The sequence below is a fragment of the Anser anser genome (genome assembly GCF_964211835.1).
Source record: "Anser anser genome assembly, contig: SUPER_W_unloc_1, whole genome shotgun sequence".
NCBI lineage: Eukaryota > Metazoa > Chordata > Aves > Anseriformes > Anatidae > Anser > Anser anser.
This window is the reverse complement of record NW_028154231.1, coordinates 472,625-484,981: the sequence shown is the minus strand read 5'-3', so window position 1 is coordinate 484,981 and position 12,357 is coordinate 472,625. Positions and strand designations below refer to the sequence as shown.

At 44.1% G+C, this 12,357-nt stretch overlaps 1 protein-coding gene across 2 annotated transcripts in view; it reads left to right on the top strand.

The window, feature by feature from the left end:
• LOC310888818 (lipoxygenase homology domain-containing protein 1-like) overlaps positions 1-12,116 on the top strand; it is a 64,423-nt gene extending 52,307 nt beyond the window's left edge. Inside the window, exons 2-3 of one of the 2 annotated variants that reach the window (XM_083852425.1) lie at positions 4,590-4,777; positions 10,352-12,116. In XM_083852425.1, coding sequence (XP_083708551.1) covers positions 4,590-4,777; positions 10,352-10,515 — 352 coding nt within the window. In that variant the 3' untranslated portion in view covers positions 10,516-12,116. The remainder of the gene's footprint in view (positions 1-4,589; positions 4,778-10,351) is intronic. The other variant, XM_083852426.1, reaches the window with a different exon arrangement.
• The last annotated feature ends 241 nt before the right edge of the window (positions 12,117-12,357 follow it).

The window sequence follows — 12,357 nt, the reverse complement described above, 5'->3', positions numbered from 1 at the left end:
CACAGCATTGGCATTCGCAGGCAGCGAGTTGGGACAGGAGTGCTGTGGAGGAGAGGAGGAAGGATTTGTGTTCTCTGATTTGTATTCCAGCCTTGAAAACTTACGTAGCTTGGTGTGACATGAAAACTGATTTAAGTCTGTTTCTGTCAAAAGTGCATATTAAAACTGCATAATTAAATACTTGTGGAGGTAGCGCTAAACTCTCAGACAGATGGTTCACAGTTAGTGCTAACTAGCACAGTGAAATGAGAAGCTAGATTAAGCTATCAACCCTGTAATTAACCATTTGTTGCTCCATTTATCATTTATATCAAGACTTCAACTGCACCAAAAAGTGGCAATAAGATTTAAATGCTGATACTTAATCTATGAGAGCGATGAGTCTGGGTAGAGTGAATACTGTTGATTAATGCTATTATTGCTACTGCTACTTATATTTATGTACCCTTGTATGACATTTTATAGATATGGTGCTACGCTTTGCAAACAGAAAACCCTTCCACCCAAACACGGCACTTTGAAGAGCTGGAGCACGCACAGAAAGATGTGCTGAAAGCTCTCCAAAGCTGAGCAAGTTTCTGATCTCACCACTGCTGGGAGAGACATGGAGTTTGGATGTTTTCCTCTGACCTATTGCTGAATCTCATATTCTGCCGCATCAAGCTATGACAATGCTGCTCAGTGTTTCTGAAAAATCAGAGAATAGGTGACTTCTAATTAGGGGACATTGAAATCCATGCTTGGAAAGCTCCTCCTGGGCTAGCCAGTTCCTCAGGCCATGTGATGATTTCACCTGCTGCCCAGTGCTTTAGACAGGGAATTGAAAAGCTAGGAATAAAAAGGGATGAGAGCTTTCTGAGTGAAACAACAGGAACTGTTAGACTGTTGTATTCTGCAGAGCTGGTTCCCTTGGAATTTTAATGTTACTTCGTGCTGTCAAAGCCAGGCAGATAAGAAGCTGTCTTAATGAAGCACTAATTGTATTGCATTCAAACATCACCAGTAATCCTGAATGTGGGACTTTGTCTTTATTCCGTTCTTTTTCCTTTATATGAAAGAGTTTAAGAGAATTTGAGACAATTCATTATAGCTGAAGCTGATTGTTGTTCTTTGTCACAAAGTTTTTCTGTTTTACGATCAGAGGACCCTGTCTTCAAGTGAAGACTAATGACACGCGGCAGAACCATAAAAAAGTGTGGTTGAGTCTTTAAAGATGAAATCCAGGACCTACTTATTTTGGTGTTAGCAGGGTGTGAACCCCTGGGGAGCATATTTTTTATTGCAGCTTGGAGAAGCCTGTCTAGACGTAAATCAAATGAATAGACATGTCAAACCTTCCTGTTACAGCATACAGCATGCTATTAATTTCAAGTTGCTGGCTTAAAGTTCCTGGCAGCTGCAATATTTGCTCAGCTACAAAGCAAATTATCAGCATTTTATTCATGCACGCTGCTCCCGCTTTTCATGTTTTATAGGTGTTCTACAGCCCGGTTAAAATCCATGCATAATTAGTGATAATACTTAGGCTTAAAAGCGTGCAGGATGTCCACAGTGAGTTTTAGGTATCCTAAAAAATAGTATATATGAAATGTAAAGCAGAAGTTTCATTGCCAAGTAGCAGCTCAGTCTTCTGAAGAACAGACAGAAAGCAAACGTAGTCCCAGCTCAACTCCCTGAGGTGAGTTTTTTGACCCTTGTGATCCAAATCACAATCCTGCATCAGCCTGCATGTGTGTGCAGCACCCACAAACATCTCCTTCTAGGATGGGATTCATTTTTGTGTCCTTTTAGTCACTGAAAAGCTACATTCAGCTTTTGCCTTTTCTACCAAACTATTTAGGCCTCTTCTAGTCAGCAGGGAGACATCTGAGAGAGGGAGGGGTGCCTTGAACATCTGTTTACCTGCCCCAGCTTGGACAACGGCACCTTGGTGGGATTCCTGGCTTCCCTGACCGCCAGCCATCAGGAGCAATGTGCTGGGGCTGGACACCCGTGCTAGGTCAGGTAGCAACGTAGCCACTCCGGGATTTAGCAGCTAGCCTGCCCCACAGGCCTCCTGTTCCCTCCGCCTCCCTTGCTGTGATCTCCCCAGAGCCAGCAAATCTCACAAAACAAATCTCTTGCTCCAGCCTGCTCCACTGTGGACCCCCCCCCCCCCCCCCCCCCCCCCCCAAGATAACAGAGGCTGCTCTCTGTCTGTGCTAACTGCAGGAAGCCACACATCCCAGCTGAGGATGGGAAAAGAGGGCATTTTGCTCTGGCAGTTTTAGTAGCCAGGCAGTTTTTCCTAGACAGCATCTGGAGCATTGGGCGGGTTGTTTGTGAGAGGTCTGATCTCTTGGGCTGCAAGGGTGCTCCAGCTGGCAGCTCTAATCTGCTCCTACCCCCTGCTGCTTCCCTGGCTTTTCCCTGCAAGCTTTGCTCAGGACGTTTTTCTACTGACAGCATCCCTGTCGTTCTTGAGCAGGGCAAAGGTAGAGCTGGTTGAATTTTTTCCTGCAGAGTTTATGCACCTAGATGAAACAACAACAACAAAAAAGCATTTTCAGTCAATGTGAGATTATTAATGATTTAAATTTTCAAATTTTAGCCAAAGAAGTTTCCAGGTTGGACTCCCAAGATGATGAAGTCATTGTTCATGCACCCTTGAGAGAAGAGACCTCCTTCTGCTCTGTACCCCAGCAGAGGGGCACTGGCCAGGCTGGTGGAGACCTGAGGTGGTGAGACCAGGTGGACACCTGGGTCAAAGCAGGGATTTGAGTCAACATCTCTTGGCTCACGGAGCAGTTCTCTGACCAGAAGTAGTGTCACTGGTTGTGAACAAGCATCCTTTTAGAAAAGTGGGGAAGCTTCAGCAATGCGAAATATCCTGTAGCTCTGGGATGAAGGTGCTGTGTGACAGGACCCTGCATAGCATCAGGAAGAGAGAAAACCCCAGATGAGTGTCCTACCCACAGAACCATACAATACACACATAGCACTGCTTCAGCTTCAGAGCAGCTTCTGCCCTCTTAAAAAAATGTTTTTTATAACCTGGAACTATATTCTTCTTTGGAACTGCTGAAGGCTCTAGCAAAGCTTAGTTGGGGTCAGCAGAAGGCCATAGACTGGGACACATGCAGTTTGAGGACAGAATTTAAGTATATTTTCTCTTAAGTTTTATAAATTTCTTAGGCTGATATATGAGAACGTAGCAGATCATGAAGATAGTCAAGGGCTGAAGCCTATGACATGCTAGGAGAGGCTAAGGTAGATCAGGCTTCTAAGCCTTAAGAAGAAAAGGCTAAGGGAGAATCCAATTGCAGACTTCTGCTACTTGAAAGGAGGGCACAAAGAGAATCCAGTCTCTTCTCAGAGGTGAGCAGTGAAAGGGCATGAGACAAGAGACACAAGTTGCAGCAAGGAAAATCCTGGTCAGATGTGAGGAGGAAGGTCTTCACAATGAGACTTGTGCAGCCTTAGGATGGGGTCTAGAGTACTGGGGAATCTCTGTTCTTGAAAATTTTCAAAACTCAGCTGGATGTGGCCTTTCAGTTAGCCCTGCTTGGAGCAGGAGGTGGGACTAGACACCCCCACATGTCCCTTTTAACTTAACTCTCCACAGTTCCATGATTTTTCTCTTCCTAATATGTCACGCTTCACTGACACGTCTTTCCATGGCCTTTGCAGAGATGTGCATTGCAAGATATTGTTTCTTTATTACACTGTTTCACTTAGGTATGGTCTCTGTTTCTGTTAGATGGTAACACAAATGGTACTTTCCATCCCTGTCTCCTCCCTTCACTCCAACTCCCCCAGTTTAGGGACAAGTTACTGCCATAGTTTTGCCGTAGGCAAGTGCAATGTCTTTTTCCCATTAGACTGATGCTCTGCAGAAGCCCAGTTTGACCAAGACATGGAAAGGCGGGTATTTTATTTGCTATTTGCTGGAGTAGCTCTCTTTCTTGTTCTAAACAGGTCCTTATTCTGTTCTTATCACCACAGCATCTGAGCTCCTGCCAGGGACACGTGAGACAGTATGACTAATATCTGTTGCATGTTGTTTGTTCTGTCACCTTTTTCCAGAGGGAAAAGCATGTGAAAGCATTAAGTTCTCCTGGCCTAATTTTTCCTTGTGCATGTCCTTAACTTGTTTGGGGTTGGTTTGCATATGTCTACAATGACTGCTGTGTGTTTGCACAGAAGAGGCAGGTGAAAGAAAGGTACTGTGTACTTCAGGGAGAGCTTAATGAGGTTTCTAAAAACTCTCTGTTCCTCCTTCTTTGGAGTTAAGAGCATACAGACATCCAGGACAGGTCTGACTCTCATAGAGATGAGCTCTGCCCATAACTTAGGTCAGAAGATCAAATTTCTTCCTGTGCTTTAGCCCATGCATGGAAAGGTCCGATATTATGAAGACTGTTTCTCAGGACAAGTCACCACAGCAAATGTTGTCCATTAGAGAGAGCTCAGTTTATCCTGGAAGAAATCAGTACAGGTTTTCAAACTGTGACCAAGCTCTATCCGTGTTATACCACACTGTGCACTTTATAAATTTAATCTTTGCTCTCCTTCAAATTGTAGCTGTAGTTTTTTTTCCTTTATTTTAGCTCTTCACAGATAGTCATGAAGAACCTGACTAATCAAGAAGTGGCCACGTTTACTTATGGTGAATGGCTGTCAAAGGTGAAAAATGCCACAGGAAGTCTTGCGTGCGAGATGCCAGCCATGATAAATGACGAGCAGATGATGGAGGACACAACGTACGCTATTCAGGTTAAAACCAGTGATATTGGAGGTATGTCTATGGTGGATATTTTATGACTTTTTGTCCTGGTTCCAGTTAGGACAGAGTTAATTTTCCTCCTAGTAGCTGGTAGGGTGCTATGTTTTGGATTAGGATGAGAAGAGCGCTGATAACATGCTGATGTTTTAATTGTTGCAGAGCAGTGTTTACACCAAGCCAAGGACTTTTCGGCTTCTCGCTCTGTCCTGCCAGCGAGCAGGCTAGGGGTGCAGCAGGAGCTGGGAGGGGACAGACCCAGGACAGCTGACCCAAAGTGGCCAAAGGGGTATTCCATACCATCTGACGTCATGCTAAACAATATATAGGGGTGGCTGGCCGGGGTGGGGGCCCCGGCTGCTCGGGGATAGGCTGGGCATCGGTCAGCGGGTGGTGAGCAATTGCATTGTGCATCACTTGTTTCTTACACATTATTATTATTATTAATACTATTATCATTATCACTATTATTATTATTGTTATTATTATATTCCTGTCTTAATAAACTGTCTTTATCTCAACTCACAGGCTTCACTTTCCCGTTTCTCTCCCTCATCCCAGAGAGGGAGGGGGGAGGGTGAGCGAACGGCTGTGTGGTGTTTAGCTGCCAGCCGGGTTAAACCACAACACTTTTCTAGTATGAAGCTCAGTTTTTAGCATGGGAAAACATCTCCTGATTAATTAGAAGCTATGTTAAGAAAAGCATAATCTAACCCTACTGTGCTGGAACAGTCATTTCGGCTGTCCATCTTAGCAGTGTTATTCTATGGGATTTGTTCTCATCTGAGTAGTGGGCATGAAACGTTTAGACGCAAAGTCTAGGTTTGACTGCTCACTGCTTCCTCTGAAGAAACCTTAATCATAAGGTATTGCCAGACCATGCTGTGATGGTCAGGAGCCCCCTTTTCCTTTTTGGTCAGGTCCAACGACCACATAGGGTGGACAAACAGGTTAATGTCAAAGTTTCTGGGCTCTGGATTTTTGGTTGGCACCCTCAGCTTTGTCCAAAGAGGATGGAAGTAATTCACTCTCTCTCTTAAAGTGTTTTGAAACCATTTATCTCTAGCCATGAAAAAGAATCCCTAAATGCATATAGAAGAGGTAAAAGCTGCAGAGCTTCAAGAGACAAGAAGTGGGATTTGTCATTTCCTGGGATCACTGCCTCTCTTCATGAGAACTTCTGTCAGGTTGCTGAGTGAAAGCTACAACCATGTACACAGTTGTCTCATGCTAGCCTGGGGCATGTTGCACATTATCTTGCTGAGAACTTGTCTGAAATGTTGACCCTCTAAGGGTATTCTGCCACACCAGTTCACATATCACCTCCTGATATCCACCCCTCTATCTTCTCTCTCTCTTTTAAATTTACCAGTGGTCATTTATGCGGCTTGTGAGGTTTTAGCTGAGAATATCAAAATTCCCCTGGCAAAGTGTCTTAGTGCTACCTCACCACTTTTTATCTATCTGTCTATCTGCTCTGCCTGCTGCTCATCTGAAAAACATGTAGTGAAATACTAAAAACAAAAGAGAGTAAGACTTGCTTATGTATCTGGCAGTCCATCTAGTATAACGGTAGATCTTTCTGTAACCTTTTTGTGAAATTCAGCCCTAGCACACAAAGGCGATAGAAATGGAAATGAGAGGAGAATGGAAGATGATAGCAACAGGAGACAGATCTGCCCTTCCCGTTGAATGAGGGATGATGGGTATTAATCATGAAGCATTTTATTTCATTATGAGCAGCAACAACCAGTAGGAAGGAGCAGATCATAGAGAGATTTCAGAGAGTCTGTTTATGATTAGATCAAACAGCTCACTGACATAGTGCTGAACTTTATCCAGCTTATCTAAAGAGGGTACAAGTCATAAACCATCTCCCCTCTTTGATCGTTATGTATTCCACGATTACTCCTGGTTTGACCAATTGAGAAGAAAAGACCTTTTATCCTTGGCAGTCAGTTTAAACATGTTATATCATTTCCTGACATGCTGATATTGTCTAGGGACAGCAATACTCCACTGTGAATAGAATCAACAGTATTTATTTCTAGGTATAAAGTTTTTCTCTGCAATTGTTTTCAATTGTCCAGTCCATCAGAGACAATGAAAAAAAAAAGAGAAAACGCAGAGTAGGATTTGTCACTCCAAAAATTGTACTTCTGATCTTAACTCCTAGGCTAAATTCTTTCTGGTCAATTCATGCAGGAGAGTATTCTTAACCAGTGGGCTGGAGCATCCTCTGGAGTATCCTTCTCACTCCTTCATCAGATTCAGAGTTACAGTTTGGCTTTCCAGAAGTCATTTACCTTGGATGATCACATAACATACAGAGGCTGTATCAGTGAAAAGCTTCTCCTGCAAACAGACCAAATCCTGTCTCAAAGTTCAAAGGCCACCAGCTGTACCTCAGATGGCAGCTCTCAGAACACATACAGATAAGGGGAGAAGAGCTTGTTACAGCAGACCCATCCTAAGCCAGATGGGGAATCCTTGGTTTAAATCAAGATCTGGATTTATTTTTGATCTTGTAAGAGAAGTAAAACACAATCTCATTTTCTTCAAGGTATGACCTACAGATACAGATGGAGCATGTGAAATGGCACAGAAATGTTCTCGCCTTTTAATGTTAACTTACGCAGTCTTTCTGTGTTCTATATGCAGGCATTATACACATGGTAATGCAATAAAGACTGAGGAAGAATAAATCCTGCTCTCTCATTTTCCAAGCATTAACGAAGTGGGAGCTTTTTATCTCTGCTGTTATAAGATTAATTAGTATGTTGTCAGCTCAGCTATAGCCTACAAAATACATAATTTAAGACAGTTGGTGTCAGTTCCTAGTGCTGTATCCAAGGCTCTGTTAAGTCAAAAGAAGGACATTCTTTGGCCTCAGAAGACTATGACTCAAATCCGGTTTTGTTAAAAGCTATGTAGCTGCTCAGTAAGAATCATAAAATCATAGGCCCTTTTGTTGGAAGGGGCCTCTGGAGGTTATTTTATCCAGTTTCCACCTCAAAGCACTATTGCCATCACTAGGCTGGATCAGCCAAGGTTCTGCCCATCTGATCTTGAACAGCTCCAGGGATGGTGGTGCTACCACCTCCCCAGGCACCAGTTCCAGACCTGCACAATTTTTCTAAGAAAGATTTTTCTCCTAATGCCCAGTCTGGACCTCCCCAGCTGCAATTTGTGGCTGTTGCTCCTTGGGGTATGTCTGACATCTCCACAGCACCTGGCCCTGTCATCACTTTATTGCTCCCTCTACATGGTCACAGGGTCCTAGTTCACCTGCACCAGCTCATGTCCCTTGGCCTCTCCTCACAGCCGTATGCCCCAGCACCTGTCCATTTTGGCAACCATCTACTGGGCCTTCCCTACTGTTCCCACATCCCCCTTGACCTGGGGACCCAAATCGACACAATGGTATAAGTGGGAGCTCCTCTGCACTGAGCAAAAGGGATAAGATCTTTCCTGGTCACTCCTCCTGATGTAGCCCAATTTGTGGTTTGTATTGAACACTGAGAACTTGCTGTTAGATCAGGTTCAGCCTGAACATGAATGTTGGTGCAATAACCTCTGGGTCCTCTTCAACTCCTCAGCACATCCGTGTGCAGAGGTTATTCCACCCCAGATGCAGAACTTTGCATTTCTCCTTGATGAACTTCATGAGATTTCTGCTTGCCTGGCCCTCAAGTTTCTCAGGATTCATTTGGGTTGGAGTTCTGCCATTCAGCGTGTCACTCACTGCCCCAGATTTAATGTCATCTGCAAATCTGAGGATACACTCTGTCATCGTTTAGGGTGTTGATGAAGTTCAGTGGTGCAGACCCCAGTATTGACCCCCTAATCTACAGACCCCAGTATTGACCCCCTAATCTATTGCACTTATTGCCAGCTAAGGCTTTTGCAACAACAGGGCCTTCATCCCTTCATTTGTCAAATTTGTTACAGCTCCTAAGTGTGCCTGACAGTTTCCTGGAATTAAAATTAAAAAATAAAAAGGAGGGTGGGGAGAGAGAGACCAAAATAGGTGAAATGTACATTGATTCAGCAATTTCTCTTCTTTTCTTTCCCATCTCCTGCTAATTGCTTGTGAGAGAAATGTCACGGCATGAGGCCTCCATAAACTTCTTCCTGCTGGAAAGGTTTTGCTAAGAAAGAGTTGGTTCTGTGCTTTTTGAGACCTTGCATTAATTGGGAGCCTGCTCCTTGTAAGGAAATGGACTTTAGTTTGCTTTGTCCCTCACCTCAGCAAGCTTTAGGGTCATAAAAGGTACTGCCAGATGAACTGCCTGAATCCCTGATGTTTTCTCTTCCTTCTTAAGTCTTTTCCAGGGAACTGCTGAAAATTAGCCCCAATTTAACATACACAATTTTTCATGTGGACATCAAATGATGCTTTACCTTTTGCCTGTATGACTCCCCCCCCCCTTTTTTATTTTAGCATTTTTTCAGTCCTATAAGAAAAGTGGTGATTTCTTCTTAATTTAAGTATTCCAATGATTATCCTGAAGAAGTGATAGCTTTGTCTAAAAGTTTTCAGCCCCCCTGACTTTGTCTCTGCATTGTGTTTTGAATGGAGCTGTGGGAAATACAGTCTGTGTGGCCCAAAGTGGATTTACGATACAGTTGTATAAGAAAGGTTTGGCAGGCACTTAGAGTTTTCAAAGCTAGGATATCCAACCAAGGGCAGCAGACACTGAGTTTCTTTGTAAGCCAGATTTGGGTTTGATTATCTTATTTTTATTTGCTAAAATTTAAGGGCCTCAGTTCTGACATAGTAATGAACATCTGCCAACAGGGAGTCAAGTTTCTTTCTATGAATCTGCTTTCTTATTGTGGCATCAAAAATAAAAAGGAATAAGACGATAGTTCATAATTTTGGTCAAGTTATAAATAGTACCCTGTAAAACTGTGGTAACGCCTTCAGCTAAAATGTTCATAAGGTCATTTCAGGTGATGGTATAGACTTGAATTCTCCAGAAATCATGAAAATCAACAGCATTTCTGTTTTCTTCTGCAAAATATGGTCAGTAATGGACATATGAAATTCAATATCAGGTAATAAAGATAATCTTAAAATACTTTCCATACATGTACATGAGAAGGGCTGGGAGTTGTATGATAAACTGGGACTTTTTCCATTCGTTCAACTTGGACAATATTTTGAGAAACAGGAGTATAGGAGACGGCTAATGGGAAAGGGAAATGGGGAGTGGGCCTCAAAATGCCACAGTGTTTTGACTGATAATCTGCATTTTGCTTTCAAATCCATCGGGAGTAAATATTTGTGCTTCCTATTAATGCTGTTACCATCACACTCACCATACCTTGACCCCCAAGGCAAAGTGTTCCAGCTGTATTTGGGGGATGGGCTCCAAGGGCTTGCTTGTTAGCTACCATGAGGTATCCTCTTAGGATCCTGCACAGATTCACTGAAATTTGCTGGCTGTGCCTGGAGAAACCTGAGCATCACTGCAGCTACCTCCAGCCTGCCTTTGATGCCTCCTTTTCCACACATTTGGAGGCTGGGTGTCAGCCCTGCACGGCAGGGCAGCTTGTGACAGTGTGCCTTGCTCTGTCTTCCAGGAGCAGGCACGGACGCCAACGTGTCCTTGATTCTGTTTGGGGAGAACGGGGACAGTGGGATCCTTGCCCTGAAGGAGTCCAACAAGTTCAAGAGGAACCAGATGGACGAATTCAACTTCTCCAACATACTGAGCCTGGGAGATCTCTGCAAAGTGCGGATCTGACACGACAACAAAGGTCGGGGCAGTGACACGGGGTGGAGAGGCTGGGACAGCTGCTGGGACAACCTGCCAGGAGGGGCAGCCATCTCCATGGCCATGGGACAGGCTGAGGGCACCGTTCCCTGCTCTGCTGCAGACTGGGTAACCTCAAGGATTTTCCTTGGACCCTTTGTCCCAGTTTGTCTAGACATGTGCTCTTCATGCCAGTCTGTCTCCTGTGCGCTGGTGTAGGAGCTGCTTGAACAGATCGCCAGCTTCCCTCAGAGCATACAGCCAATGCTGCAGCACAGATAATATCTCCTCCAAAGCACAGGCATCCAGCCTGCTATCCCAACAGCAACTCCATTAATGAAATACTTTTGTCACAGGCCAGCATGGCACTTTTCTAGCAATTTAATGCTATCTGCCTGACACTGACACAGGGGGTAATGCAGCCTGACATAGCATGGTGAGCTTTAGAAGATAGAAATAAAGATCTCTGTCTGTCTTTATTAAAATCAGTACATCATACAGTGGGTGTGCAGTGCCTTGCTGAGAGAGATGCTGACGTTTCCCTGCTGCTGGACACGCTAACTGGTTTCACAAACAGCAGCAGTGCTTTGTACTGCAGTCATAGTCATTTGTGTTGTTGTTCAGGTACCAGGCAGCATCTTGTAACAAATGCATCAGCCACACTGCTGTGAAGACATCTCATCTCATCCCTACCCAGCTGGCTTCTTTGTCTAAAGGAGGCGATTTTGAATTAACAATGAATGGGTTGCTAATGGCAGGCCCTTGCTGCAGCCCAAAGGTGAAGATTGATGGCTCCCACAGACCCACCAAGTCAGTGTTAACTAGGTGGTTTGAGAGCTGGTTTTACTTGATTTTAGTTGCCGAAACACTTATTCTTTAAATCTGCTGTTTAGATGCTGAAATGGAAATGGCTATCGAAATCCCCACTGGAGTTTTAGCTCAGCAAACAGGCATCTCTGCAGTTGCAAGGGTGGTTTCGATGTCATTCTGAGAGCAGCAAGAAATCAACATGGACTTGCAGATTCCTCTTTAAATATATTACCAGCTAAAATTTCTGCAATGAGAGCGTTTTCCTCCTCCTGGCTCCCAGTGGTCAGTCATGCTAACAGAATGAAATATACCCACTAGATCAGAGCTGAACCTCAGGGCTCGGGCACATGAATGGGCTGGGACATAAGAAGGCAAGGACTGGGTCAGACCAAGGGGCTGTTGAGCCCAGCAGCTGTTTCCAACAGCAGCTATCACGGGGTGCCTGAGGAAGAGAAGGAACTGGGCGAGCATGTGTAATCCTGCCTCATCCTCCGCATCTCACTCTGCATCCCTCAGGGAGTCTCCTGCACTGGTTTTCATTTTTGTCTGTTAAGTAACATGCAGTGAATTTTCTCATTCACAATGTTGTCCAGACTCTGCAGGAGATATTTAGCACCCACGGCATCCCACAGGTCTGCTCTCTGCTGTGTGATAAGCAGCTCCTCTTTATCTTGCATGGGGCACCTGCTGCCTTTTCCTTCTTGCATGAGTGATCATGATTCAACTTCTCCTTGCTAATGCTGATTTTATTGTTGCAGGCTGGGAAGCTACCACTTTGCAGCTGAGCTATGGTAATTGCTTTTTACATGCTCTTGGTTGGTGGCAAAGGGAGGTAACAGAGCCCTGGGCTAAGCAGTAAATAGTCTCAATTAGTTTAATTTTGCTGTTGGTTAAGAGTATGTAGCCAGATAGTCACAACAAACCAGCTAAAATAGTAAACCATGTGTCCAGAACCTGGAAAAATAGTGCATATTTATGAATATAAGTACACTTTGCAACCTCATATTCTCTTTCCTTATTTCC